At 53.0% G+C, this 26,595-nt stretch overlaps 2 protein-coding genes across 8 annotated transcripts; both read left to right on the forward strand.

Moving 5' to 3' along the window:
- Window positions 1–4,074: 4,074 nt before the first annotated feature.
- On the forward strand, window positions 4,075–20,877 carry KXD1 (KxDL motif containing 1). Of its 6 annotated transcripts, none has more exons than XR_008650010.2 (6): window positions 4,075–4,205; window positions 9,540–9,661; window positions 12,387–12,539; window positions 14,377–14,423; window positions 15,623–15,911; window positions 16,055–16,581. XR_008650010.2 is itself a non-coding variant. In XM_063616466.1 (6 exons), the coding sequence occupies exons 2-5, from the start codon at window positions 9,561–9,563 to the stop codon at window positions 15,850–15,852; spliced, it is 531 nt and encodes a 176-aa protein (XP_063472536.1). In that variant the 5' UTR covers window positions 4,075–4,205; window positions 9,540–9,560; the 3' UTR covers window positions 15,853–15,901; window positions 20,769–20,877. The 6 variants fall into 6 exon arrangements, 4 of the variants coding, with proteins under 4 accessions (XP_063472536.1, XP_055092485.1, XP_063472534.1 ...); XM_063616466.1 differs by lacking the exon at window positions 16,055–16,581 and adding an exon at window positions 20,769–20,877 and having other exon boundaries at window positions 15,623–15,901; XM_055236510.2 differs by having other exon boundaries at window positions 15,623–15,901.
- On the forward strand, window positions 20,769–23,032 carry UBA52 (ubiquitin A-52 residue ribosomal protein fusion product 1). Of its 2 annotated transcripts, XM_055236514.2 has the most exons (4): window positions 20,769–20,882; window positions 21,144–21,230; window positions 22,661–22,763; window positions 22,848–23,032. In XM_055236514.2, the coding sequence occupies exons 1-4, from the start codon at window positions 20,780–20,782 to the stop codon at window positions 22,939–22,941; spliced, it is 387 nt and encodes a 128-aa protein (XP_055092489.1). In that variant the 5' UTR covers window positions 20,769–20,779; the 3' UTR covers window positions 22,942–23,032. The 2 variants fall into 2 exon arrangements, with proteins under 2 accessions (XP_055092489.1, XP_055092490.1); XM_055236515.2 differs by lacking the exon at window positions 21,144–21,230 and having other exon boundaries at window positions 20,780–20,882.
- Window positions 23,033–26,595: the final 3,563 nt, after the last annotated feature.

Raw genomic sequence — 26,595 nt, forward strand, 5'->3', positions numbered from 1 at the left:
CACTGCAACCTCTGTCTCCTAGGTTCAAGCAATTCTCCTGCCTCAAGCTCCCGAGTAGCTGGGACTACAGGTGCGTGCCACAATGCCCAGCTAATTGTGTGTGTGTGTGTGTGTGTTTTAGTAGGGACGAGTTTCACCATGCTGGCCAGGCTGGTCTCGAACTCCTTACCTCAGGTAATCTGCCTGCCTCGGCCTCCCAAAATGCTGGGATTACAGGCATGAGCCACAGCACCCGGCCAATTTCTTTCTTTCTTTCTCGTCTTTCCTTCCCCCCCTCCCTTCCTTTCTTTCCTTCTTTCTTTTTTTTTTTTTTTTTGAGACGGAGTTTCTCACTTTTGTTGCCCAGGCTGGAGTGCAGTGGTGTGATCTTGGATCACCGAAACCTCCGTCTCCCAAATTCAAACGATTCTCCTGCCTCAGCCTCCCGAGTAGCTGGGATTACAGGGATGTGCCACCACGCCTGGCTAATTCTGTATTTTTAGTAAAGACAGGGTTTCTCCATGTTGGTCAGGCTGGTCTCGAACTCCGGACCTCAGGTGATCAGCTCACCTCGGCCTCCCAAAGTGCTGGGATTACAGGAGTGAGCCACTACACCTGGCCTCTTTCTTTGTTGTTTTGAGACAGTTTCACTCTTGTTGCCCAGGCTGGAGTGCAGTGAGTGAGCTCAGCTCACTGCAACCTCTGCCTCCCAGTTCCAAGTGATTCTCCAGCCTCTTGAGTAACTGGGATTACAGGTGCCCACCACCATGCCCAGCTAATTGTTTTGTGTTTTTAATAGAGACGGGGTTTCATCATGTTGGCCCAGGTGGTCTCGAACTCCTGACTTCCTGATCTGCCCACCTCAGCTTCCTACAATGCTGGGATTACAGGCGTGAATCACTGCGCCCCGCGCCCCGACTGATCTTGGTTTCTTTTTTTTTTTTTTTTTTTTGAGACGGAGTCTCGCTCTGTCGCCCAGGCTGGAGTGCAGTGGCGCAGTCTCGGCTTACTGCAAGCTCCGCCTCCCGGGTTCACGCCATTCTCTCGCCTCAGCCTCTCCAAGTAGCTGGGACTACAGGCGCCTGCCACCACGCCCAGCTAATTTTTTTTTTTTTTTTTTTTTTTTTTTTTGGGACGGAGTCTCGCTCTGTCACCCAGGCTGGAGTGCAGTGGCGCTATCTCGGCTCACTGCAAGCTCCGCCTCCCGGGTTCACGCCATTCTCCTGCCTCAGCCTCTCCGAGTAGCTGGGACTACAGGCGCCCGCCACCACGCCCGGCTAATTTTTTGTATTTTTAGTAGAGACGGGGTTTCACCGTGGTCTCGATCTCCTGACCTCGTGATCCACCCGCCTCGGCCTCCCAAAGTGCTGGGATTACAAGCGTGAGCCACGGCGCCCGGCTGATCTTGGTTTCTAAATCCTACTCTTGAAGCAAAGGAACCAGGTTCCTTGGAGAAATGGCTGATTCCAGGGATTTTACACAGCACTGGATCATGTTGTGGAGCCCAAGATAAATAATGCTCAGAGAATGGTGGCGACATATTAAAAGGACACAGGAGCTTATTTATTTATTTATTTATTTATTGAGACGGAGTCTTGCTCTGTCACCCAGGCTGGAGAGCAGTGGCTCGATCTCTGCTCACTGCAAGCTTCGCCTCCCAGGTTTGCACCATTCTCCTGCCTCAGCCTCCCGAGTAGCTGGGACCACAGGCGCCCACCACCACGCCTGGCTAATTTTTTGTATTTTTAGTAGAGACAGGGTTTCACTGTGTTAGCCAGGATGGTCTCAATCTCCTGACCTCATGATCCGCCCGCCTTGGCCTCCCAAAGTGCTGGGATTACAGGCGTGAGCCACTGCGCCCGGCCAGGAACTAATTTAAAGGGGCAGGAAAGGAAATAATTATAACCCATAAAATAAATCTACATCAGTTTATAGCGATTTTTGTTGTTGTTGTTGCTTTTTGAGACAAAGTCTCATTCTGTCACCCAGGCTGGAGTGCAGTGGCACAATCTCAGCTCACTGTAATCTCCACCTCCCAGGTTCAAGATTCTCATGCCTCATCCTCCTGAGTAGCTATGATTACGGCACCTGCCACCACGCCAGGCTAATTGTTTTTGTATTTTTAGTAGAGACGGGGTTTCACCATGTTGGCCAGTCTGGTCTCAAACTCCTGACCTCAGGTGATCCACCCGCCTCGGCCTCCCAAAGTGCTGGGGTTACAGGTGTGAGCCACTGCGCCAGGCCTGTTTGTTTTTTGAGACTGGGTCTCACTCTGTTGCCCAGGCTGGAGTGGGATCTTCTTTCACTGCAACTTCTGCCTCCTGGCCTCAAACGATTCTCCTACCTCAGCCTCTTGAGTAGCTGGGACCACAGGCCCTTTTTTTTTTTTTTTCCAATTGTAGCTGTCAGGCATTTTATTACAAAAACTTGGTACTCGTATACACAAACTAATATGAAAATACATTTTCTAGCCGGGCGCGGTGGCTCACGCCTGTAATCCCAGCACTTTGGGAGGCTGAGGCGGGTGGATCACGAGGTCAGGAGATCGAGACCACGGTGAAACCCCGTCTCTACTAAAAATACAAAAAAATTAGCCGGGCGTGGTGGCGGGCGCCTGTAGTCCCAGCTACTCAGAGAGGCTGAGGCAGGAGAATGGCGTGAACCCGGGAGGCGGAGCTTGCAGTGAGCCGAGATTGCGCCACTGCACTCCAGCCTGGGTGACAGAGCAAGACTCCGTCTCAAAAAAAAAAAAAAAAAAGAAAATACATTTTCTTCATTTTTTAGCTTGCCTTTTTTTTTTTTTTTTTGAGACGTGGTCTTGCTCTATCGCCCAAGCTGGAGTGCAGTGGTGCGATCTTGGCTCACTGCAACCTCTGCCTCCCAGGTTCAAGCGATTCTCCTGCCTCAGCCTCCTGAGTAGCTGGGATTACAGGGTCCCGCCACCACTCCCGACTAATTTATTTTTAGTAGACAAGGTTTCACCATGTTGGTCAGGCTGGTCTCGAACTACTGATCTCGTGATCCGCCCGCCTTGGCCTCCCAAAGTGCTCGGATTACAATTACAGGATGTGAGCCACCGCGCCCAGCCTGTAAACCCTTTTAAAAAAATTCCCCAGCGCATTCCTCCAAAACAACCTGGAAGTGTAAATGGAAACCAGGGCCGGGCGCGGTGGCTCATGCCTGTAATCCCAGCACTTTGGGAGGCCGAGGCGGGCAGATCACCAGAGGTCGGGAGATCGGGACCAGCCTGACCAACGTGTAGAAACCCTGTCTCTACTAAAAACACAAAATTTGCCGGGCATGGTGGCACATGCCTGTAATTTCAGCTACTCGGGGAGGCTGACGCAGGTGAATCGCTTGAACCTGGGAAGCGGAGGTTGCGGGGCGCCGAGATCGCACCATTGTACTCCAGCCTGGGCAACAAGAGCGAAACTCTGTCTCAAAAAAAAAAAAAGGAAACTTGGACCAAAAGAATCAGCAAAAGTGGAGCAGGGATGTCTGAACACAGATGAGTCTAATTCCCTGCCTGGAAAGCACGACACCTGAGTGTGGTTTGGCCTCTGACCACTGTAGCATTTACGACCTTGGGGAGGGTTACCACTCTGGGACCTCAGTCACACTATCTAGAAAATGGGACACTTCGGGCCGGGCGCGGTGGCTCACGCTTGTAATCCCAGCACTTTGGGAGGCCGAGGCGGGCGGATCACGAGGTCAGGAGATCGAGACCACGGTGAAACCCCGTCTCTACTAAAAATACAAAAAAATTAGCCGGGCGTGGTGGCGGGCGCCTGTAGTCCCAGCTACTCGGAGAGGCTGAGGCAGGAGAATGGCGTGAACCCGGGAGGTGGAACTTGCAGTGAGCCGAGATTGCGCCACTGCACTCCAGCCTGGGCGACAGAGTGAGACTCCGTCTCAAAAAAAAAAAAAAAAAAAAAGAAAATGGGACACTTCTCTCAGCCTTCTTTCTTCCGGGTTGCTTTCCGGGCTTCCTTCTGGGCTTCTGGAAATACGCAGGCGCGAGATGAACTGTTTGATTGGCTATTCATTGTGATGCACCCACGAGCTGAAGCTCCGTCTAAGCCCCGCCCTTTCCTGTCGTGACTTCATGCACGCAAGCGGCTCCAGGGTACGTCGCCGCCACGCGCGCTCGCACGATCGGTGCGCGGTGACGTTTCGCCGGCGCGGGCGCCATCCCGGAAGCGCGAGCAAGGCCGCCAGATGTGCAGGTGCCGCCGCTACCGACGCCGGGGCCGAGTTTGTGGTGGGGCTGGGGACTCCAAGGCCGCGGGGAACCGGTCCGGGTCGGGCGCGGCCCCTGGGCTGCGGTGGGGTGGGGTGCGCCGCTGGCCACATCTGGTCATTGCTGCTGCGCACAGGCCTCAGTTTCCCCGTCTGCTCATGGATACGCAGGCGGCGCCACGGGCTGGATCTGGATCCGGATCAGGGGCATAGGAATTGGGGCCGCCTGTGTTCTGGGTGTGTCGTGTAACCTGGAGCTGGGCGTTGACCGGTTTGTGCCTCAGTTTCCCCATATTGTAGGGGACGGGGCGTGAGGGGATATTTGAGCCCCTCCCCACTTGGGGTTTTTCAGAGCTTGTATGGCTGAGTTAAATTCTGTTAAATAACCTGGATATAGAACCGTGGTGCTTCTTTGCCTCTCCGTGTGAGTTTCGGCAACTGAGCCCGCCCCTGTGAGCCTCAGTTTCACTCGGAGATGATTGTGTCTGCCTCGTAACGGTGATTGAGGATGAAATGAAGTGCTCTACAAGTGTTTGCCCGTAATATATTCTTAGAGGCCCCTGGGATGCTCTCAAAATGTTGATTCCCGGGCCCTGTCCCAGGACTTCTTCACACTCCTCTTGGAGAAACAGCCTGTCCTGAGCTCCAGTCGTTATCACCTTTGGTTTCAGTTGCCACAGACAGCACTGTGAGATCTTCATTCTACCTTATTCTCATTTTATGGTTGAAAAAACTGATTCAGAAGGGTGAAATGGCTCTCCCATGGTCAAACAGCCTACCTCTCTGCGTTTCTTCAATAAATCTACATTTGGAGTTGGGATCAGAGCTCTTGCTGGGTCAATTTCACTGTGTTTGTGGGCCATACTAGCAGTAATCAGGGAAGTCTTCTTGGGAGAGGAAGTTGCGGGGGGACAGGAGGGAGGTGCCAGGAACCCCTCAGCCCTCACATCTGGGAGCCAGAGACAGAAAAGAGTCCTGTTTTGAAGGAGGAGTGTATCCCGGAAGGTCTCAATATTGTGCCTCACTGGTACTAGCTATGGGCCTCCCTCTCCAGGTGTCTTTTTTTTTTTTTTTTTAAGTTGAGATGGAGTCTCCCTCTGTCGCCCACAGTAGAATGCAGTGGCTTGATTTTGGCTCATTGCAACCTCTGCCTCCCAGGTTCAAGCGATTCTCCTGCCTCAGCCTCCTGAGTAGCTGGGACTACAGGTGCCCGCCATCATGCCTGGCTAATTTTTGTATTTTTAGTAGAGACGGGGGTTTCACCATGTTGGCCAGGCTAGTCTTGAACTCCTGACCTCAGGTGATCCACCAGCCTTGGCCTCCCAAAGTGCTGAGATTACAGGCATGAGCACCAGGTCCAGGTATCCTCTTTATACAAGATCATGCTTCTTTGGGAATGTGGAGACTGTGGGTGTCTCTGCCTGGCATGTCATAGGAGTTCAATAACCATAATTATTATTAGAGGGAAGGGGGTTTGGCCGGGTGTGGCACCTTATTTCTAGAAGGTGCTGGAAAACACTGACCAGATTCAGATCACAAATAGATACCCTTGACCTCCATGATATTTTGGAAAAAAGTATTGATTGCTAACATTTGTCAATGAGGCAATTTCCCAGAAAAAAAAATCCCTGTTTCCTCTTTTTTCCTGGAGAAACATCAGAAGTCGGGCAGAAATCAGCAGCTGTAAGAAGCCACTGTCCTCTCACAGCTGGATATTGTGCACCTGTTCAGATTCCCACCTTTGTGAGACCTGTGGGCTGTGGCCATTTGTTGTGACTTAGGTTCACTGGCTGTGTGACAGTGGCCCGGTTTCTCAGTGTCCCTGAGCCTCAGTTTTCTCATCTATAAATAAGAATGATAACAGTATGTATGAGCCTGTTGCTTTGTTTAGCATAGAGTAGCTGCTGAATAAATGGGGGAGTACATTAAGTGAGCTCTGAAACCCTTTCTTTCTTCTTTCTTTCTTTCTTTTCTTTCTTCCTTTCTTTCCCTCCCTCCCTCCCTTCCTTCCTTTCTTTCTCTTTCTTTTTTTCTTTTTCTTTTTTTTGAGATGGAGTCTCAGTCTGTCGCCCAGGCTGGAGTGCAGTGGCGTGATCCCGGCTCACTGCAACCTCTGCCTCCCAAGTTCAAGCCATTCTCCTGCCTCAGCCATCCGAGTAGCTGGGACTACAGGTGCCTGCCACCATGCCCGGCTAATTTTTTTTTTTTTTTTTTTTTGAGACGGAGTCTCACTTTTTCACCCAGGCTGGAGTGCAGTGGCTCAATCTTGGCTTACTGCAAGCTCTGCCTCCCGGGTTCACTCCATTCTCCTGCCTCAGCCTCTCCGAGTAGCTGGGACTACAGGCGCCTGCCACCACGCCCGGCTAATTTTTTTGTATTTTTAGTAGAGACGGGGTTACACCGTGGTCTCGATCTCCTGACCTCGTGATCCACCCGCCTCGGCCTCCCAAAGTGCTGGGATTACAAGCATGAGCCACCGCGCCCGGCCGAAACCCTTTCTGATCTAGTAGAAGTAGGTCTCTGTTTCTTGGCTATTAAATGTGTGGGCCTCAGAGCCAAACTATATCAAGATCCTAGATTTTTCCTGAACTCCCTAGGAGGGTCAGTGCTGTAGCTCCTCCTACCCTGGCTGCTCCTGGAAGTTCCTGCCTTCCATTACGATCATCTGTGTGCCAGCGAAACTGGGAACCTCAGAACCATCTGGGTTGCTGGGGCCCACAGGTTGCCTGTGAGTACCTGCAATTCTTGGCTTTAATTTGCTAATAAAAGTGTCATGTCAGAGCTGAATTTGAAAAGTTCTGTTGGCCAGCTGCGGTGGCTCACGTTTGTAATCCCAGCACTTTGGGAGGCCGAGGCGGGCGGATCACGAGGTCAGGAGATCGTAGACCACGGTGAAACCCCGTCTCTACTAAAAAAATACAAAAAATTAGCTGGGTGTGGTGGTGGGCGCCTGTAGTCCCAGCTACTCGGAGAGGCTGAGGCAGGAGAATGGCGTGAACCTGGGAGGCGGAGCTTGCAGTGAGCCAAGATTGCGCCACTGCACTCCAGCTTGGGCGACAGAGCGAGACTCTGTCTCAAGAAAAAAAAAAAAAAGAAAAGTTCTTTTGCCTTTCCCCACAACAACATTCTGGCAGCTGCTTGCTATGAGCCAGACTCTGGGTCGGGCTCTGGTGACAGACACGCCTCTGCTCTTTTTTTTTTTTTCTTCTTTTTTTTTTTGAGACGGAGTCTCTGTTGCCTAGGCTGGAGTGCAGTGGCGCAGTCTTGGCTCACCACAACCTCCGCCTCCTGGGTTCAAGCGATTCTCCTGCCTCAAGCTCCCGAGTAGCTGGAACTAAAGGTGCCCACCACCATGCCTGGCTAATTTTTATATTTTTAGTAGCGATGGGGTTTCACTATGTTGGCCAGGCTAGTCTTAAACTCCTGACCTCATGATCCACCCGCCTCAGCCTCCCAGAGTGCTAGGATTACAGGCATGAGCCACCGCACCCGGCCACCTCTGCTCTTTTGGAGCTGACATTGTTGTGGGGGTGACAGGCAAACGGGTTAGCTGATAACTAGGATAATTTCATGAAGAGGTGAACCAGTGAAGCAGTTAAATCAAGGTAAAGCGTGGCTGGGCGCGGTGGCTCAGGCCTGTAATCCTAGCACTTTGGGAGGCCAAGGCAAAAGGGTTGTGTCAGCCTAGGAATTTAAGAGCAGCCTAGGCAACATAGCGAGACCCTGTCTCTTAACAAACAAACAAACAAAAACAAGGTAAAGTAGCCTGGGCGCGGTGGCTCGGGTCACTGCTATGTCTGCCTCCCGGGTTCAAATGATTCTCCTGCCTCACCCTCCCGAGTAGCTGGGATTACAGGCGCCCGCCACCATGCCCAGCCACCATGCCCAATTTTTGTATTTTTAGTAGAGACGCGGTTTCGCCATGTTGGCCAGGCTGGTCTTGAACTCCTCACCTCATGATCCGCCTGCCTTGGCCTCCCAAAGCGCTGGAATTGCAGGCATGAGCCATCGTGCCCGGCTGGTCTACTGTTTTTTTAGGTCAGATTCAGACCTGGCTCTAGGGAACTTCTACACTGAGGGGAGACAAAGCCAGACACAGACCCTCCTGGCCCTGTGGTGTCAGGGCTGGGCCAGAGGAACAACCTGGGGCTAGTGGAATTAAAAGTCTGATTGGGCCGGGCGCGATGGCTCACTCCTGTAATCCCAGCACTTTGGGAGGCCGAGGTGGGTGGATCACGAGGTCAGGAGATCGAGACCATCCTGGCTAACACGGTGAAACCCTGTCTCTACTAAAAATACAAAAAATTAGCCAAGCGTGGTGGCGGATGCCTGTAGTCCCAACTACTCTGGAGGCTGAGGCAGGAGAATGGCATGAACCTGGGAGACGGAGCTTGCAGTGAGCCGAGATCGCGCCACTGCACTCCAGCCTGGGCGACGGTGCGAAACTATGTCTCAAAAAAAGGAGACAAGCACTTTAGGAAGTCGAGGCAGGGTGGATCATTTGAGGTCTGGCCAACATGGTGAAACCACATCTCTTCTAAAAATAAAAAAATCAGGGCCGGGCACGGTGGCTCACGCCTGTAATCCCAGCACTTTGGGAGGCTGAGGCGAGTGGATCACCTGAGATCAGTAGTTCGAGACCAGCCTAGCCAACATGGTGAAACCCTGTCTCTACTAAAAAATACAAAAATTTGCCAGGTGTGGTGGTGGGCACCTGTAATCCCAGATACTTGGGAGGGTGAGGCAGGAGAATTGCTTGAACCCGGGAGATGGAGGTTGCGCTGAGCCAAGATCGCGCCATTGCACTCCAGCCTGGGCAACAGGAGTGAAACTCCGTTATCAAAAAGACATAAAAAAACAGGTCAAGTAGTAAGAGAAGCAGTAACAGTGACCGGAATAGGAGTCACTGACCTCTTGGGAGAGGAGACATTGGAGGTTGTGATGATTTGCTGAGGCAGCCACACACGTTCAGCTTGTGAGGACAGCAGTTGTGAGGCGGGGGATGAGGGAGGAAGCTGGCAGATCTGTGCAGGTGAAAGGTGCCTGTGGTCTTGGGCTCATGGAAGTGGGAGTTGATGGGATTCTAATGTGCTTGGGTACAGTTTACAAATACAACCTCTCTTAGTTTGCCCAATACCTCCAAATTCCTGGGGTGGCACACCTGAGGTTCAGGTGGCATGACGGAGCCACAGTCACACATCCCCACTGTAGGATACCACCACGGTTGGGTTAGATTCCAGCACATGGGGTTCCCGGCCTGGCCTCTTGGTCCCACCTCACCTGGTGACTGGTGCAGACCACTCTGTTCTTGCCTGTTTCAGGCAGCGGAGGAGGAGGAAGAGATGGACCTCCCGGACTCGGCCTCGAGGGTCTTCTGCGGCCGCATCCTGAGCATGGTGAACACAGATGATGTCAACGCCATCATCCTGGCCCAGAAGAACATGTGAGTGGCGGCTGGGGGACCTGAGCGTGGGAAGGAATCCATGGGCTGGCCAACATTCTTGTCTTGCCCGCCCCTACCCGGGGCCCACACTGGTGATAAAATGAAGGAAATGAGCAAATCTGTCGCTGGCTCCAAAGTAAATTCCTTCCCAGCCTGGAGGCGAGGCCTTGGCACAGGAAGCAGGGCTTTGGGGAGGTTTTGCAGCTGCGGATGGCTTGGCGGGGGCCGCAGAGGCTCCTGTCCTGAGGCCTGGTGTGGGAGAATTGAAGGACCAGAGAGGGCCGTACGCAGGTTTTTTTGCTTATTTGTTTCTTGTTTTTGAGACAGAGTTTTGCTCTTGTTGCCTAGGCTGGAGTGCAATGGTGTGACCTTGCCTCACTGCAACCTCCGCCTCCCGGGTTCAAGCGATTTCTCCTGCCTCAGCCTTCTGAGTAGCTGGGATTACAAGCATGTGCCACCATGCCTGGCTAATTTTTGTATTTTTAGTAGAGACGGGCTTTCATCATGTTGGTCAGGCTGGTCTCGAACTCCTGACCTCAAGTGATCCACCCACCTCGGCCTCCCAAAGTCCTGGGATTACAGGTCTGAGCCACTGTGCCCGGCCTTTATGCGGGTTTTATGCTGGTGCGCCTACTTCCTGTTGAAGGACTAGTCTCCCAGAGCCCAGGCTGTGTCTGCACAGTGCCCAGGGTCTCTTGGAGGGGATATAAAGGCCTCTTGTCCTCACTGGGGTTTGGTGCTGTGGCCGCTGAAACCTTGCCCTAATTCAGGCCTGCCCTGTGGGGAAGAAAGGCTAATACCAAGCTTGTCCAACCCTCGGCCTGTCCAACCCTTTGAATGCGGCCCAACACAAATTCGTAAACTTTCTTAAAATGTTACGAGATTTTTTTTGCGATTTTTTTCATTTTCTTTCTTAGCTCATCAGCTGTTGTTAGCGTTAGTGTATTTTATGTGTGGCCCAAGACAATTCTTCTTCCAGTGTGGCCCAGGGAAATGAAAAGACTGGACACCACTGGGCTAATACAGTCTTGGAGTGGAAGCACAGCCTCCCGCAGCTTTGTTTTTGTGTCTCTGAGCCAGGGGCTCTTCCCAGCTGTCATGACACAGTACAGACCTGATTTCCTTACCTTTTCTCCCAGACCCAGAGCAGCTCGGAGTCTCAATAGTACCTGTCTCTCTCCTGTGTCTTTTTTTTTTTTTTGGGAGACAGAGAGAGTCTCATTCTGTCGCCCAGGCTGGAATGCAATGGCATAATTGCTGCTCACTGCATCCTCTGCCTCCTGGGTCAAGTAATTCTCCTGCTTCAGCCTCCTGAGTCGCTGGGATTACAGGCATGCACCACCATGCCTGGCTGATTTTTTTTTTTTTTTTTTGTGACAGAGTCTCACTCTGTCGCCAGGCTGGAGTGCAGTGGCGCAATCTCAGCTCACTGCAACCTCCGCCTCCTGGGTTCAAGCGATTCTACTGCCTCAGCCTTCCAAGTAGCTGGGACTACAGGCACCCGCCACCACGGCCAGCTAATTTTTGTATTTTTAGTAGAGACGGGGTTTCACCATGTTGACCAGAACGGTCTCAATCTCTTGACCTCGTGATCCGCCCACCTCAGCCTCCCAAAGTGCTGGGATTACAGGCGTGAGCCACCGTGCCCGGCCCTGATTTTTTTATTTTTAGAAGAGATGTGGTTTCACCATGTTGGCCAGACCTCAAATGATCCACCCTGCCTCGACTTCCTAAAGTGCTTGTCTCCTTTTTTTGAGACATAGTTTCGCACCGTCGCCCAGGCTGGAGTGCAGTGGCGCAATCTCGGGTCACTGCTATGTCTGCCTCCCGGGTTCAAATGATTCTCCTGCCTCACCCTCCCGAGTAGCTGGGATTACAGGCGCCCGCCACCATGCCCAGCCACCATGCCCAATTTTTGTATTTTTAGTAGAGACGCGGTTTCGCCATGTTGGCCAGGCTGGTCTTGAACTCCTCACCTCATGATCCGCCTGCCTTGGCCTCCCAAAGCGCTGGAATTGCAGGCATGAGCCATCGTGCCCGGCTGGTCTACTGTTTTTTTAGGTCAGATTCAGACCTGGCTCTAGGGAACTTCTACACTGAGGGGAGACAAAGCCAGACACAGACCCTCCTGGCCCTGTGGTGTCAGGGCTGGGCCAGAGGAACAACCTGGGGCTAGTGGAATTAAAAGTCTGATTGGGCCGGGCGCGATGGCTCACTCCTGTAATCCCAGCACTTTGGGAGGCCGAGGTGGGTGGATCACGAGGTCAGGAGATCGAGACCATCCTGGCTAACACGGTGAAACCCTGTCTCTACTAAAAATACAAAAAATTAGCCAAGCGTGGTGGCGGATGCCTGTAGTCCCAACTACTCTGGAGGCTGAGGCAGGAGAATGGCATGAACCTGGGAGACGGAGCTTGCAGTGAGCCGAGATCGCGCCACTGCACTCCAGCCTGGGTGACAGAGCTAGACTCCGTCTCAAAAAAAGTCTGATTGAATGAAGAGGTAGACAAGGCTCCATGAGAAGGACACACTTGAGTAGGGTTTTGAAGGTTGAATAGGAGTTTGCTAGGTGGCTCAAAGAGTAGGTAGAACTCTGCAGGACAAGGGAACAGCCCATGCAAAGGTTGTGAAGCAGGCAAGGGCTGGGCATGAACAGTCTGCTGGGCCAGGTTGGGCAGGGCCCTGAAGCTGGGCAGTGAAGCTCATGCCCTCTCTCCACCATCAGGCTGGACCGCTTTGAGAAGACCAATGAGATGCTGCTCAACTTCAACAACCTGTCCAGTGCCCGCCTGCAGCAGATGAGCGAACGCTTCCTGCACCACACGAGGACCCTGGTAGAGATGAAACGGGACCTGGACAGCATCTTCCGCCGTATCAGGTGGGTGCTAAGCCCCACCCCAGGGCCCCAGCTGACCTCTGCCTCCACCTCCCCATCTAAGCCTCAGTTTCCTTCACATACCAGGGTAAAGGGAAGATTTCTGTTTGTTTTACAAGGCTTCACTGTGCACTTAAGTGTCTGGGACAATTCCAACCCTGGGATAAAATCTTGACGTAAGTTTATTTACTGACTGATTAACTGATCGAGACACAGTCTTGATCTGTGGCCCCAGCTGGAGTGCAGTGGCGTGATTTTGGTTCACTGCAACCTCTGCCTCCCGGATTCAAGCGATTCTTGTGCTTCAGCCTCCCGAGTAGCTGGGTCTATAGACATACTGTACCACGCCCAGCTAATTTTTGTTGTTGTTGTTTTATTTTTGAGATGGAGTCTTGCTCTGTCACCCAGGCTGGAGTGCAGTGCTGTAATGTCAGCTCACTGCAACCTCCGCCTCCCAGGTTCAAGCGATTCTCCTGGGTCAACCTCCTGAGTAGCTGGGACTACAGGCGCATGCTGCCATGCCCAGCTGATTTTTTGTATTTTAGTAGAGACGAGGTTTCACTGTGTTGCCCAGGCTAGTTTCAAACCCCTGAGCTCCAGCAATCTGCCTGCCTCGGCCTCCTAAAGTGGTGGGATTACAGGTGTGAGCCTAATTTTTGTATTTTGTGTAATTTTTGAATTTTTTTTTAGTAGAGACAGGGTTTCCCCATGTTGGCCAGGCTCATCTCGAAGTCCTGGCCCCAGGTGATCCATCCATCTCGACCTCCCAAAGTGCTGGGATTACAGGCATGAGCCATCATGCCCAGCCTTGCAGTTTATTTATTCTTCAAAAATGTAACATAGTGCGGCTGGGCGCAGTGGCTCATGCCTGTAATCCCAGCACTTTGGGAGGCTGAGGCAGGCGGATCACGAGGTCAGGAGATCGAGACCATCCTGGCTAACATGGTGAAACCCCGTCTCTACTAAAAATACAAAAAATACTAAAAATACAAAAAATTAGCCGGGCGTGGTGGCGGGCGCCTGTAGTGCCAGCTACTCGGGAGGCTGAGGCAGGAGAATGGCGTGAACCCAGGAGGTGGAGTTTGCAGTGAGCCGAGATCGCACCACTGCTCTCAAGCCTTGGCGACAGAGCAAGACTCTGTCTCAAAAAAAAAAAAAAGTAACATAGTGCTAGACACATAATGAAAAGGCAGGAATGGCTGGGCACGGTGGCTCATGCCTGTAATCCCAGCAGTTTGGGAGGCTGACGCAGGCGGATCACCTGAGGTCAGGAGTTTGAGACCAGCCTGGCGAACATGATGAAACCCCATCTCTACTAAAAATACAAAAAAATCAGCTGAGCATGGTGGCATGTGCCTGTAATCCCAGCTACTTGGTAGGCTGAGGGAGGAGAATCATGTGAATCCGGAAGGTGGAGGTTGCATTGAGCCAAGATGGCACCACTGCACTCCACCCTGGGCGACAGAGTGAGATTCTGTCTCAAAAAAAAAAAAAAAAAAAAAAGTTTATCAGAGAAGAGGCCACATGTAAAAAGCAGCCTTGCAGGGGGAGCCCCCAGCCAGTGCCTAGGCTCAGAGCACCCAGAGTCTAGCACCCAGAGTTAACTAGTTGGGGGTTGGTGCCTACCCTGGGGCTGGAGGCCAGCTGGTGAGCGACTGTCAGGGCCGTGGCTGCTGGGCCGAGCACCTAGAGAGAGTGAAGATGTGAGGTGATGAATAGTGTGGGGGTTCTCACTCCCGTCTCCCCTTGCCCTCAGCTGGCAGCAGGGGCTTGTGGCCAGCACCAGGCCCAGCCTGCCTGCTCAGCAGGTTAAGCCCTGTGCGCCTTCTCTCCCCTGCAGGACGCTGAAAGGAAAACTGGCCAGGCAGCACCCAGAGGCCTTCAGCCGTAAGTGCCACGCAGGCTCCTGCTCCCCAGCATGTCAGCACTCTCCGCCCAGGGCAGGCTTCTGGAAGGCCACCTTGGGGCCGATACTGAGACCAGGCTGTAATGGGCAGTCGGTCTGGGGAAACCTGGGGTGGCGGCAGGGTCGGGGTGCTGGCCTGGTCCTGTCAGCAGCTGGCAGAGTGGGCACTAGGATGGGAGTCCGTGCCGTGTGGTGAGGCCACACAGGAGAATGTGGATAAGCAGCATGTAGATAAGCAGCATGACAATCCTTATCCCTGTGTGCATTGTGAGCCACCTCAGAACACAGCACGGGCTCATGTGACACCAGCCCCGGCATCGTCTCGCCCTCCCTGAGCCCCAGCTTCGAGGACCTGTCCCATGTCCAGCTGTTACCCATAGTCACCCATGAGGTGGGGACTGTGAGTATCCCCGTTTCATGGAGAGGGAAACAGAGGCCCAGAGGGGCAGGACTTGAGTTCACATCTGTCTGGCTAGAGAGCTCGTGTGTTCTTTGGGGTACCACTCCATGTTGCCACCACCTCAAAGGGCTCTGCAGGCTGAGCCTGGGTTCACCCCATCTGTTGAAAAGGCCGACAGCTCTCCATCCCAGGGCCTCCAACAGCAGTTTACAGAGCAGGGAGCCGGGCTGAGGGGAGGTCATGTACCTAGCCCAGGTAGTGCAGTGAGCCAGGTTCACCATCAGGGCTCCTGTAGGCCTAACCCTGAGCTTGTGTCCCTTCCTCACCTCACCTTGAAGTGAGGGCTCTTCCCCGCCTGGGCCTCAGTTTTCTCCTCTACAAAATAAAAATAGGCCAAGTCTTCCAGGCACGGTGGCTCGTGCCTGTAATCCCAACACTTTGGGAGGCTGAGGCGGGTAGATCACCTGAGGTCGGGAGTTCAATACCGGCCTGACCAACACAGAGAAACCCCGTCTCTAGTAAAAATACAAAATTAGATGGGCGTGGTGACGGGCACCTGTAGTCCTAGCTTGAACCTGAGAGACGGAGGTTGCAGTGAGCCGAGATTACACCATTGCACTCTAGCCTGGGCGACAAGAGCGAAACTCCGTCTAGAAAAAAAAGGGTCAAGTCATACCCCCATGGGGTGAAGGCAGCCGTTAGGGGTCACATGGACAATAAGTCCTACATCGCAGTGCTTGGCAAGGTGACAAAACCAACTCTTGGGCCTCCTTCCCCCAGATATCCCAGAGGCATCCTTCCTGGAGGAAGAGGATGAAGACCCCATCCCACCCAGCACCACGACCACCATCGCCACCTCAGAACAGAGCACGGGCTCATGTGACACCAGCCCCGACACCGTCTCACCCTCCCTGAGCCCTGGCTTCGAGGACCTGTCCCATGTCCAGCCTGGCTCCCCAGCCATCAACGGCCGCAGCCAGACAGATGACGAGGAGACGACGGGCGAATAGCCCTGCTGCCCGGTGCCTTGAGGGGGGTCTCAGGGCAGTGGCATACAAGGTGGCAGCAGGTAACCCTGCCTTGTTCTGTCACCCAGGGCTCCTTTGCTGCCCCATTCTGTCACCCAGGGTTCCTAGGGGGACAAGGCTCTCTCCCGAGGGGTGTGGAATTCCTTGGGGGGGGGTCTTTAATTCTGGCTCCTTCCTTCCTCAGAACATCTCTCTTCTGCAAGACCCCTCTGCCATGCCAGGGCACGCCCATTCCAGCTGGAGTCGCGGGGCTGGGCACAGGGGAATCCTGACGTCTGCTCTGAAGAGTGCTTAAAAGGTGACCAGAGCCAGATGTCCCCCACCCCCGGTCAGGACCTCCTTGAGGTGCACAAGCATGGTCTCCTCTGAGTTCACCCCAGCCCAGCCCCGCACCCACTAATTCTGTTTTTCCTGCCCCTTGCTCCGTAAAAGTATCAAATACTTTCTCCTTGGTATCTCAAGGAGGTTTCTGAGATAGGTAGAAGTCTTGAGACGGAGGCTGGCCATCCATTCAGCCCTGAGCGTGCTGAGGCCTGTGTTTCTCTGAATAGAGGTGTGGAACCTGAGGGGCCAGCAGGCCTCTCTGAAGGCCTCCATGGAGCAAACGGAGCCACCTTGGGAAAGAGTTTAATGGAATATTTTTGTACCCGATGTTTACAGATGCTGTTGGGAAGTTATCAATAAAAAGACACCATTACTAAAAAGGGAAAAGTACACCTAGCCGTGGCTTCTTCCATCCTTAGGCCAAGCAACCGAAAAGGAGGGCAAGTGCTGGATGTGGGGCTGGGGGCCTCGCTGGAGGGAGGTGCAGACAATCAGGCACTACAGAGCTAGAAAGAGATGTGGCCCTTTTTTGGAACCCCCCTGGTGGGAGCTATAACAACCCAAGTTCCCATCACCAGCTAGGTCTTCCCTCACGCTGCTGTCACTGCTCACAATACTACCGTTCCCATCCTCCTTTCACAATTCCTCCTCCAGATCTCAGCCTTCCTCCAGATCGGGGAGCCACACTAGATCCGTTCCCCATCAGACACACTCCCAGGGTTACCTCATCTTCTGAGTACTTAGAAATTATGTTGTTACGACCGGGCTTGGTGGCTCATGCCTGTAATCCCAGCACTTCGGGAGGCCGAGGCAGGTGGATCATCTGAGGTCAGGAGTTCGAGACCAGCCTGGCCAACATGGTGAAACCCCCATCTCTACTAAAAATACAAAAATTAGCTGGGCGTGGTGGTGTACACCTGTAATCCCACCTACTTGGGAGGCTGAGGCAGGAGAATTGCTTGAATCCAGGAGGCAGAGGTTGCAGTGAGCCAAGATCGCACCACTGCACTCTAGCCTGGGCAACAAGAGCGAAACTCTTGTCTCAAAAAAGAAAAGGAAATTATGTTCTTAAAGGCATCTTCCCAGACGTGAGAGTGTCTGCTTTTTCCTGGTATAGTAGCCCCTGCAAATGTTCAAGGAAATAAACAGGTACCCCTGTTAAGCCTATAGGTAACTTCTCATTGCTCCCCATCTTCTCTGTACTCAGCCCTTTTTTTTTTTTTTTTTTTTTTTTGAGACGGAGTCTCGCTCTGTCACCCAGGCTGGAGTGCAGTGGCGCGATCTTGGCTCATTGCAAGCTCCGCCTCCCGGGTTCACGCCATTCTCCTGCCTCAGCCTCCCCTAGTAGCTGGGACTACAGGCGCCCGCCATCACGCCCGGCTAATTTTTTGTATTTTTTAGTAGAGACGGGGTTTCACCGTGGTCTCAATCTCCTGACCTCGTGATCCGCCCGCCTCGGCCTCCCAAAGTGCTGGGATTACAAGCGTGAGCCACCGCGCCCGGCCAGCACTTTTTTTTTTTTTTTGAGACAGCATCTCTCTTTGTTGCCCAGGCTGGAGTGCAGTGGCCGAATCATGGGTCACTGCAATCTCAAACCCCTGGGCTCAAGCAATCCTCCCGCCTCCAAAGTAGCTGGGACTACAGGTGCGCACCACCACACCTGGATAGTTCAAAAAAAACTTTTTTTTGGAAGAGACAGGGTCTCACTATGTTTTCCAGGCTGATCTTGAATTCCTGACCTCAAGTAATCTTCCCTCTTTGACCTCCCAAAGTACTGGGATTACAGGTGTGAACCACTGCACCCGTCCTGGCACTTTTTTTTTTTTTTTTTGGGATGGAGTCTCACTCTGTCGCCCAGGCTGGGTGCAGTGGCGTGAACTCGGCTCACTGCAACCTCCACCTCCCGATTCAAGCGATTCTCCTGCCTCAGCCTCCCAAGTAGCTAGGATTACAGGCACCAGGCACCCGCCGCCACACCCGGAAAATTTTTGTAATTTTTTTTTTTTTTTTTTGAGACGGAGTTTTGCTCTTGTTGCCCAGGCTATAGTGCAATGGCACTGTCTCGGCTAATTGCAACCTCTGCCTCCCAGGTTCAAGTGATTCTCCTGCCTCAGCCTCCTGAGTAGCTGGGATTATAGGCATGCACCACCACGCCCAGCTAATTTTGTATTTTTAGTAGAGATGCGGTTTCTCCGTGTTGGTCAGGCTCGTCTCGAACTCCCGACCTCAGGTGATCCGCCCAACTCGGCCTCCCAAAGTGCAGGCGTGAGCCACCGGGCCCAGTCCGCCCTGGCACTTTTTAACCACTCACAAATTTGGATCCTACTCTGAAAAGAGACCCTGCCGGGCGCAGTGGCTCACGTCTGTAATCCCAGCATTTTGGGGGGCCAAGGCGGGCGGATCACCTGAGGTCGCGAGTTTGAGACCAGCCTGACCAACATGGAGAAACCCCGTCTCTACTAAAAATACAAAATTAGCCGGGCATGGTGGCGCACACTTGTAATCGCAGCTACTCGGGGGGGCTGAGGCAGGAGAATTGCTTGAACCCAGGAGGCGGAGGTTGCGGTGAGCCAAGATCGCACCATTGCACCACAGCCTGGGCAACAAGAGCGAAACTCCGTCTCAAAAAAAAAAAGACCCTGAGTCCCGCTTGGCATCTTTTGTCAGGCACCACCACCTTTCCGGGCGAATGCGGTAGTCCCGTCTGCTTTCCCTGCTGCTGTCCTGAAATCCATTCAGGCACAGCCGCCGAGAGATTTATAACTGATTCCAGGTGTTAGGTGCTTTCGCAGCTCCGACCTCTGCGTCCTGGACCCGCAGTCCTCTGCTTAATGCCTTTGCTTTATTAGAAAACATTCTCCTTTACTCCGTTCAACTATTCGCTGAGGGCCCGCCCAACCGCCAGCGGTTGTCAGTGGCCCAGAGGCAGCCGACGCAAACACCGGGAGAGGTGCAATAGTCTCAAGTGACTCGGCGGGCGGGGCCCACACCCGGAAGCGGGTGGGCGACGCTCACCCACGTGCGCTGAGGCTTCATTTGCCAGCATCCAAGATGGTGGTAGGGCGGGGCCCAAGGCGCGGTGCGAATTGTGACGCAGGCGTCTGGCGTGCTCCGTGCGCAAGCGCTTTCGGCGGCCATTAGGTGGTTTCCGGTTCCTCTGTCCTCTTTTTCTTCAGCGAGGCGGCCGAGCTGGTTGGTGGCGGCGGTCGTGCGGGTTGGCGCCGGGTCGAGGGCGGGTGGCTGCAGGGGCCTGGGCGGCAGAAGAGACAGCCCTGAGCCGGCTCTTGCGGGCCAGTTTCGGCAGGGTGGCTGGGCAGGGCTCGCGAGGCCGCCGCTCCGAGCCCAGACCGGGGCCCAGGAGGCGAGCGCCGTTTTGGAGAGGAGCCTGCCTGCTGTGCCTGCCAGCGTGACCCCACGAGGCCTTGGGCGGGAAGAGGTCCTCGGGACAGATCCGAGTTAATGAGAGAGGGGTATTGAGCGTGTAGCGTTAACTCTGCCAGGCACTGCGTCAGTCGCTTTGGAAATACTAAATTTCTGGAGCTGAGTCTTCATACTGGGCGCCATTACTACGTCTGTAAGGAGGGGCTGGTGGTAGTGTCTGCTTTTTAGACTCTTCTTTAGACTATTTGTTTTTTTTTTCAGGTGGAGTCTCGCTCTGTCGCCTAAGCTGGAGTTCAGTGGTGCGGTCTCGGCTCACTGCAATCTCCACCTCCCGGGCTCGAGCGATTCTCCTGCCTCAGCCTCCCGAGTAGCTGGGATGATAGGCGCCGGCCACTACGCCTAGCTGATTTTTGTATTTTTAGTAGAGACGGGGTTTCACCATGTTAGCCAGGTTCATCTTGAACTCTTGACCTCAAATGATCCGTCTGCCTCGGCCTTCCAAAGTGCTGGGATTACAGGCATGAGCCCCTGCGCCGGGTCGATTCTTTGTCTTTTTAAGTCAACTTTTATATGTGAACAATGCTTAGCAAGTGGTTGGTAGATACTAAGTGATGTTCGTGGTTTGGGGTCAAGGCAAGAAGTGGGGTCTGGAGAGTTTTGGTGTAATTGAGAAGGAAGCTAAGAGTGTTGGGTGCTCCAGCTTGGAGTTACAGAGGAGAGAGGCTGCTACAGGAAGGCATGTGTGTTGTAGGGGATGGCTTCCCATTCAGGCTGGCAGCAGGAGCAGCCGGTGGAGGAGATCAGGATCTGGCTGCGGTGGGAGAGGGTGGGACCGTGCTCAGGGAAGATGGATCTGGCAAGATCAAAGGGTACATATTCCATAGGGAGATACTGACCTCCCGCTGCTAAGCCTAAGGAGAATAACCACAGTCTGTGTTTCTGAAGAGCACCCATGCCGTCAGGAGGGTGGAGGACATGTGGTCTTTAGTTATAGGACTTGTTTAGACTACAGGCCAGGGTGTGTGAGAAGCCTAGTAGGACCAGGCTTGGAAGAGTGGAAGGAAGACAGGTACTGGGGCAGGACCAGTTGGGCTCCGTGCAGGCAAAGGGATAGCAAATAGGGTGTAGGCACCTGAGCTTGCGCCACTCAGGCATGCATTGCTCACCAGTCTAACCTGCCCCCCTTCCTCCAGGAGACGCAAACATGCAGATCTTTGTGAAGACCCTCACGGGCAAAACCATCACCCTTGAGGTCGAGCCCAGTGACACCATCGAGAATGTCAAAGCCAAAATTCAAGACAAGGAGGGTGAGTTGGGCTGGGTGTGGGGGCTCTGGCGCTATGGACTGGGAGTCGCTCTCTGCCCAGGGGAGTCTCAGTCCTGTTTGGGTTGGTGCTGGCTTTAGACCTGTTTTGCCCTTGCTTCTCCATGTGATCTGAAGAACGTTTGTTATCTTCTACCTCACTTTGCCTTTTGAGAGACTGGGGGTAGTGCTGGAGCTCCCCTGCAGGGGACACTGCCAGTAATATGCTCCACAGAGCCTCTAACTGAGCCTCCCTCCCCCTCAGGTATCCCACCTGACCAGCAGCGTCTGATATTTGCCGGCAAACAGCTGGAGGATGGCCGCACTCTCTCAGACTACAACATCCAGAAAGGTACCAGGGTTGGGGTTGCTAGGCAAGGACCCAAGATCCCCAGGTCCTAGGATAGGAGCACTGATGGCCTCAGTCAGGGGTTGGGGAGCAGTTCAGATGACTTGTGTTCTGTTTAAAATAATGGGACTGGGTACAGTGGCTCATGCCTGTAATCCCAGCACTTTGGGAGGCTGAGGTGGGTGGATCACCTGAGGTCAGGAGTTGAAGACCAGCCTGGACAATGTGGTGAAATCCCGTTCTATTAAAAATACAAAAATCAGGCTGGGCGCGGTGGCTCACTCCTGTAATCCCAGCACTTTGGGATGCTGAGGCGGGCGGATCACAAGGTCAGGAGATAGAGACCACGGTGAAACCCCTTCTCTACTAAAAACACACACACACAAAAAAAAAAAATTAGTTGGGCGCGGTGGCAGGCGCCTGTAATCCCAGCTACTCAGGAGGCTGAGGCAGGAGAATGGCGTGAACCCGGGAGGCGGAGCTTGCAGTGAGCTGAGATAGTGCCACTGCAGTCCGGCCTGGGCGAAAGAGCTAGACGCTGTCAAAAAAAAAATACAAAAATCAGCCGGGTGCAGTGGCTCAAGCCTGTAATCCCAGCACTTTGGGAGGCCGAGGTGGGCGGATCACAAGGTCAAGAGATTGAGATCATCCTGGCCAACATGGTGAAATCCCATCTCTACTAAAAATACAAAAATTAGCTAGGCATGGTGGTGCGTGCCTGTAGTCCCAGCTACTCAGGAGGCTGAGGCAGGAGAATTGCTTGAACTCGGGAGGCGAAAAAAAAAAGTCATAATGTGAATTTTTTTATCACTGCAATAAGAAAATTATGTCACTTGTTGGAGTGACAAGAATTCATTGTCCTTTTTTGTGAGACAGAGTCTCACTCTGTCACCCAGGCTGGAGTGCAGTGGCGTGATCTCTGCTCACTGTAACCTCTGTCTCCCGGGTTCAGGCAATTCCCCTGCCTCAGCCTCCCAAGTAGCTGGGATTACAGGCGCCCGCCACCACGCCTGGCTAATTTTTTTTGTATTTTTAGTAGAGACAGGGTTTCACTATGTAGGCCAGGCTGGTTTCTTAAAGTGCTAGGATTACAGGCGTGAGCCATGGTGCCCAGCCTAGACTTCAGTGTCTGACCTTGCCTGAACCACTTGGAAGTCGGCTTCCATGTTAGAAACCCAGATGGATGCCTCAGTTGGCATGTGTCAGTCTCAGACTCCCCCCAGGGCTCGTGGTCAGTGCTGAGATGGAGATTTCCTGGGGCAGGCCTGGCTGGGACAGTGTATCTTCCACACGTAGAACACTCAGGGGATCCCGACTTGGTGTCCCCATCATACTTGAGAAAGCAGCAGACTATAGGCCCTGGAGGACCCTGCCCCTGTGACTGAGGAGCCAGGGCTGGGCTTAGTCGCCGTCCCTCTGGCTGTCTCCTGCAGAGTCCACCCTGCACCTGGTGTTGCGCCTGCGAGGTGGCATTATTGAGCCTTCCCTCCGCCAGCTTGCCCAGAAATACAACTGCGACAAGATGATCTGCCGCAAGTATGTGTGCTCCTATGCTTGGGGGGCTGTAGGGGCTGCCGGAGTCGGGGTATGCCCTCACCTGCCCCTCCTGTCTCTGTGCAGGTGCTATGCTCGCCTTCATCCTCGTGCTGTCAACTGCCGCAAGAAGAAGTGTGGCCACACCAACAACTTGCGTCCCAAGAAGAAGGTCAAATAAGGTTGTTCTTTCCTTGAAGGGCAGCCTCCTGCCCAGGCCCCGTGGCCCTAGAGCCTCAATAAAGTGTCCCTTTCATTGACTAGAGCAGCAACTAGTGTCCTTGTGGCTGGTCTGTCCAGGGAGGTGGCTGAAGAGTGGGCATCTCCCTTAGCACTCTACTCAGCACTCCATTCTGTGCCACCTGTGGGGTCCTCTGTCCTAGATTCTGTCACATCGGCATTGGTCCCTGCCCTATGCCCCTGACTCTGGATTTGTCATCTGTAAAATTGGAGTAAAAACCTCAGTCGTGTAATTGGTGGGACTGAGGATCAGTTCTGTCATTGCTGGGATCCCGTCAGGCACTTTGAAGTGTCCCTCAGGCCTTGGCCCTGAAGTGTCTAGGTGTGTGGAGATGGGTAGAAAATTAGGTACACCCAATGGTGTAGAACATTGGTTCTCAAATTTTTTTATTTTATACAAATGGGGTCTCACTGTGTTGTCCAAGCTGGTCTTGAACTCCTGGACTGAAGCCATCCTCCCACCTCAGCACCTCAAAGTGTTGGGATTACAGGCAAGAACTACCATGCCTGACCCAGTTCTCAGTTTATTTATTTATTTATTTTTTATTTTGTTTTATTTATTTTTTTGAGACGGAGTCTCGCTCTGTCACCCAGGCACCCAGGCTGGAGTGCAGTGGCAGGATCTTGGCTCACTGCAAGCTCCGCCTCCTGGGTTCACGCCATTCTCCTGCCTCAGCCTCTCCGGGTAGCTGGGACTACAGGCGCCCGCCACCACGCCCGGCTAATTTTTTGTATTTTTAGTAGAGATGGGGTTTCACTGTGGTCTCGATCTCCTGACCTCGTGATCCACCCGCCTCGGCCTCCCAAAGTGCTGGGATTACAAGTGTGAGCCACCGCGCCCGGCTATTTATTTATTTTTTTTTAAGACGGAGTCTCGCTCTGTCGCCCAGGCTGGAGTGCAGTGGTGCAATCTCGGCTCACTACAACCTCAGCCTCCCAAGTAGCTGGGACTACAGGTGCCCGCCACAACTCCTGGCTAATTTTTTGTATTTTTAGTAGAGACGGGGTTTCACTGGGTTAGCCAGGTTGGTCTCGATCTCCTGACCTTGTGATCTGCCCGCCTTGGCCTCCCAGAGTGCTGGGATTACAGGCGTGAGCCAGTGCGCCCGGCCCAGTTACTCAGTTTTGAACCTGAGGTCGTGACATCACTCATGGTCTGCAGTCAGTGCTCTGCCCCTGAGCTGTACCCTCTCCTATGATAATCACTCTTAAGAAGGGCAACCCTTGGTGTTTTCCCCTTAAGGTCACCCAGGCTGGAGTGCAGTGGTGTGGTCATGGCTCCCTGTACCCTGGAACTCAGGCTTGGGTGATCCTCTCTCCTTTGTCTCCCAAGTAGCCAGGACTACAGGTGTGCACCCACCACAACGCTCAGATAATTGCTTTGGTGTTTTTAAAGCTTGTAATGATCAGTAGGCTGAGGCGGGCAAATCACAAAGTCAAGAGTTTTTTAGATGTGTTGGGGTGAGCACAGACCAATTCCTGTTGTCTTATTTACTGATTTAAAATTTTGAGACGGTCTCACTATCACCCAGGTTGGGGTGCAGTGGTATGATCATAGCTTGCTGCAGCCTTGATCTTCCAAGATCTTGCCTTAGCCTCTTGAGTAGCTGGGACTACATGCTTGTGCCACCACCACACTCGGTTAATATTTTGTAGAGATGGGGTCTTGCTATGTTGCCCAGGCTGGCTTCAAACTCCTGAACTTAAAAGCCTCCTGTTTAGTTTTGTTTTTTTATCACCTTTTTTTTTTTTTTTTTTTTTTTTTTTGAGATGGAGCCTTGTGCCCATCGTGCAGGCTGGAGTGCGGTGGCGCAATCTTGACTCACTGCAGCTTCCGCCTCTCGGGTTCAAGCGATTCTCCTTTCTCAGCCTCTTGAGTAGCTGGAATTACCAGTGTGCGCCACCACGCCTGGCTACTTTTTCTATTTTTAGTAGAGACGGGGTTTTGCCATGTTGGCCAGGCTGGTCTTCAACTCCTGACCTCTTGTGATCCACCTGCCTTGGCCTTCCAAGGTGCTAGGATTACAAGCGTGAGCCACAGCACCCGGCCTTGCTACGTTTTTTTTTTTTTTTTTTTACAGACATGGTCTCGCTATGTTGCCCAGGATGGTTTTGCACTGAGTCCAAGCAGTTCTGCTGCAGCCTCCCAAAGTGCTGGGATTACAGGGGTGAGGCACCTTGCTGGCCCGTTCTGATTAGGGTGCAGTGTCGGTGAAGCCAGCGTGAGGCCAGGTGCATCCTAATGAGGGGTGGAGTTTGTGGGATTTCCTGGGCTGGTTTGGGGACTTTCCCAAAAGACCCCCGTGACTCAGGGTTTTGAGTTCTTAACCGATCGAGTGAAGGATTCAAAATTAACCACTCCAAGGGGGGGTTGAAGGAAGAACCACTCTTGATGGACAAAAAGAAAGGAGAGGGAGTAACAGGGATATGAGTTCTAGCCACCCAAGCCAGCAATGGCAACCCTTCTGGGTCCCCTTCCAGCACGTGGAAGCTTTCCTTTTGCTTCGTTCAATAAACAGCTGCTGCTCACTCTCCTGCTCCGTGGACTCTTTGAACTGTCAACACTCACAGCAAAGGTCCACAGCTTCATTCTTCAAAGTTAGCGAGACCAGGAACCCATCGGCAGGAGAAACTGACTCATCATGGGGTCTCACCTGGGATTTCCAAAGTGGTAACATCGGACCTCTTTGGCTTGCTACTCTGCTCTGTTTCTTTAGAATTGAAGGCAAACACCGGGCACCTGTCAGCCATTTAAAAGCGACAAGCGTGGCCGCCTGACTAAAGACACAGGTGTAAGGGTTTCTGAGAAGGCTTTGTAACAACCCCTGACCCTTCTGAGTCGAGAGTGTTGTTTAGCCTACAAACCAGTTCCCACTTTCTCTGCATTTTCTGGGTTGAACCGAGGGCTGGCCAAGGGTGGAAAACTGTAGCCCTGAGCTCCTGGTAACGCCCTGACAGCGCTGTGTGAAACCTTTGTTAAACAGCTGCCCAAACGCACTTCACCCACCCTTGGAGAGGCATGCCTCCTGGGTCTAAACGTCTGTAAGGAAGACTTTCTTGAGACCCTGTCTTCAGGATTCTCTCTACCCCCGGGATGAAAACCCTCTGGATTAGGAATCTAAAACAATTAGGATGGCAACCCTCAGATCCATGTTCCTGATGTCCCATGGCTTATTTTTTTATTTTATTTTTTTATTTTTTGAGACGGAGTCTTGCTCTGTCACCCAGGCTGGAGTGCAGTGGCACGATCTTGGCTCACTGCAAGCTCCGCCTTCCAGGTTCACGCCATTCTCCTGCCTCAGCCTCTCCGAGTAGCTGGGACTACAGGCGCCTGCCACCACGCCCGGCTAATTTTTTTGTATTTTTAGTAGAGACGGGGTTTCACCGTGGTCTCAATCTCCTGACCTCGTGATCCACCCGCCTCGGCCTCCCAAAGTGCTGGGATTACAAGCGTGAGCCACCGCGCCCGGCCTTATTTTTTATTTTTTACTGTTTTTGAGATGGAGTCTGGCTCTGACGCCCAGGCTGGAGTGCAGTGGTGCAATCTTGGCTCACTGCAACCTCAACCTCCCGGATTCAAGCAATTCTCCTGCCT

Source organism: Symphalangus syndactylus, chromosome 13 (genome assembly GCF_028878055.3).
Source record: "Symphalangus syndactylus isolate Jambi chromosome 13, NHGRI_mSymSyn1-v2.1_pri, whole genome shotgun sequence".
NCBI classification, from domain to species: domain Eukaryota; kingdom Metazoa; phylum Chordata; class Mammalia; order Primates; family Hylobatidae; genus Symphalangus; species Symphalangus syndactylus.

What these genes read in the sequence shown, in the direction of transcription:
- KXD1 (XM_063616466.1), top strand. Translation starts at nt 9,561, where the DNA reads ATGGACCTCCCGGACTCGGCCTCGAGGGTCTTCTGCGGCCGCATCCTG. An exon ending in ATCCTGGCCCAGAAGAACAT is followed by an intron (nt 9,662 to 12,386) that starts GTGAGTGGCGGC and finishes CTCCACCATCAG; the next exon opens with GCTGGACCGCTTTGAGAAGA. An exon ending in AGCATCTTCCGCCGTATCAG is followed by an intron (nt 12,540 to 14,376) that starts GTGGGTGCTAAG and finishes TCTCCCCTGCAG; the next exon opens with GACGCTGAAAGGAAAACTGG.
- UBA52 (XM_055236514.2), top strand. Translation starts at nt 20,780, where the DNA reads ATGCAGATCTTTGTGAAGACCCTCACGGGCAAAACCATCACCCTTGAG. An exon ending in AGACTACAACATCCAGAAAG is followed by an intron (nt 21,231 to 22,660) that starts GTACCAGGGTTG and finishes TGTCTCCTGCAG; the next exon opens with AGTCCACCCTGCACCTGGTG. An exon ending in GACAAGATGATCTGCCGCAA is followed by an intron (nt 22,764 to 22,847) that starts GTATGTGTGCTC and finishes GTCTCTGTGCAG; the next exon opens with GTGCTATGCTCGCCTTCATC.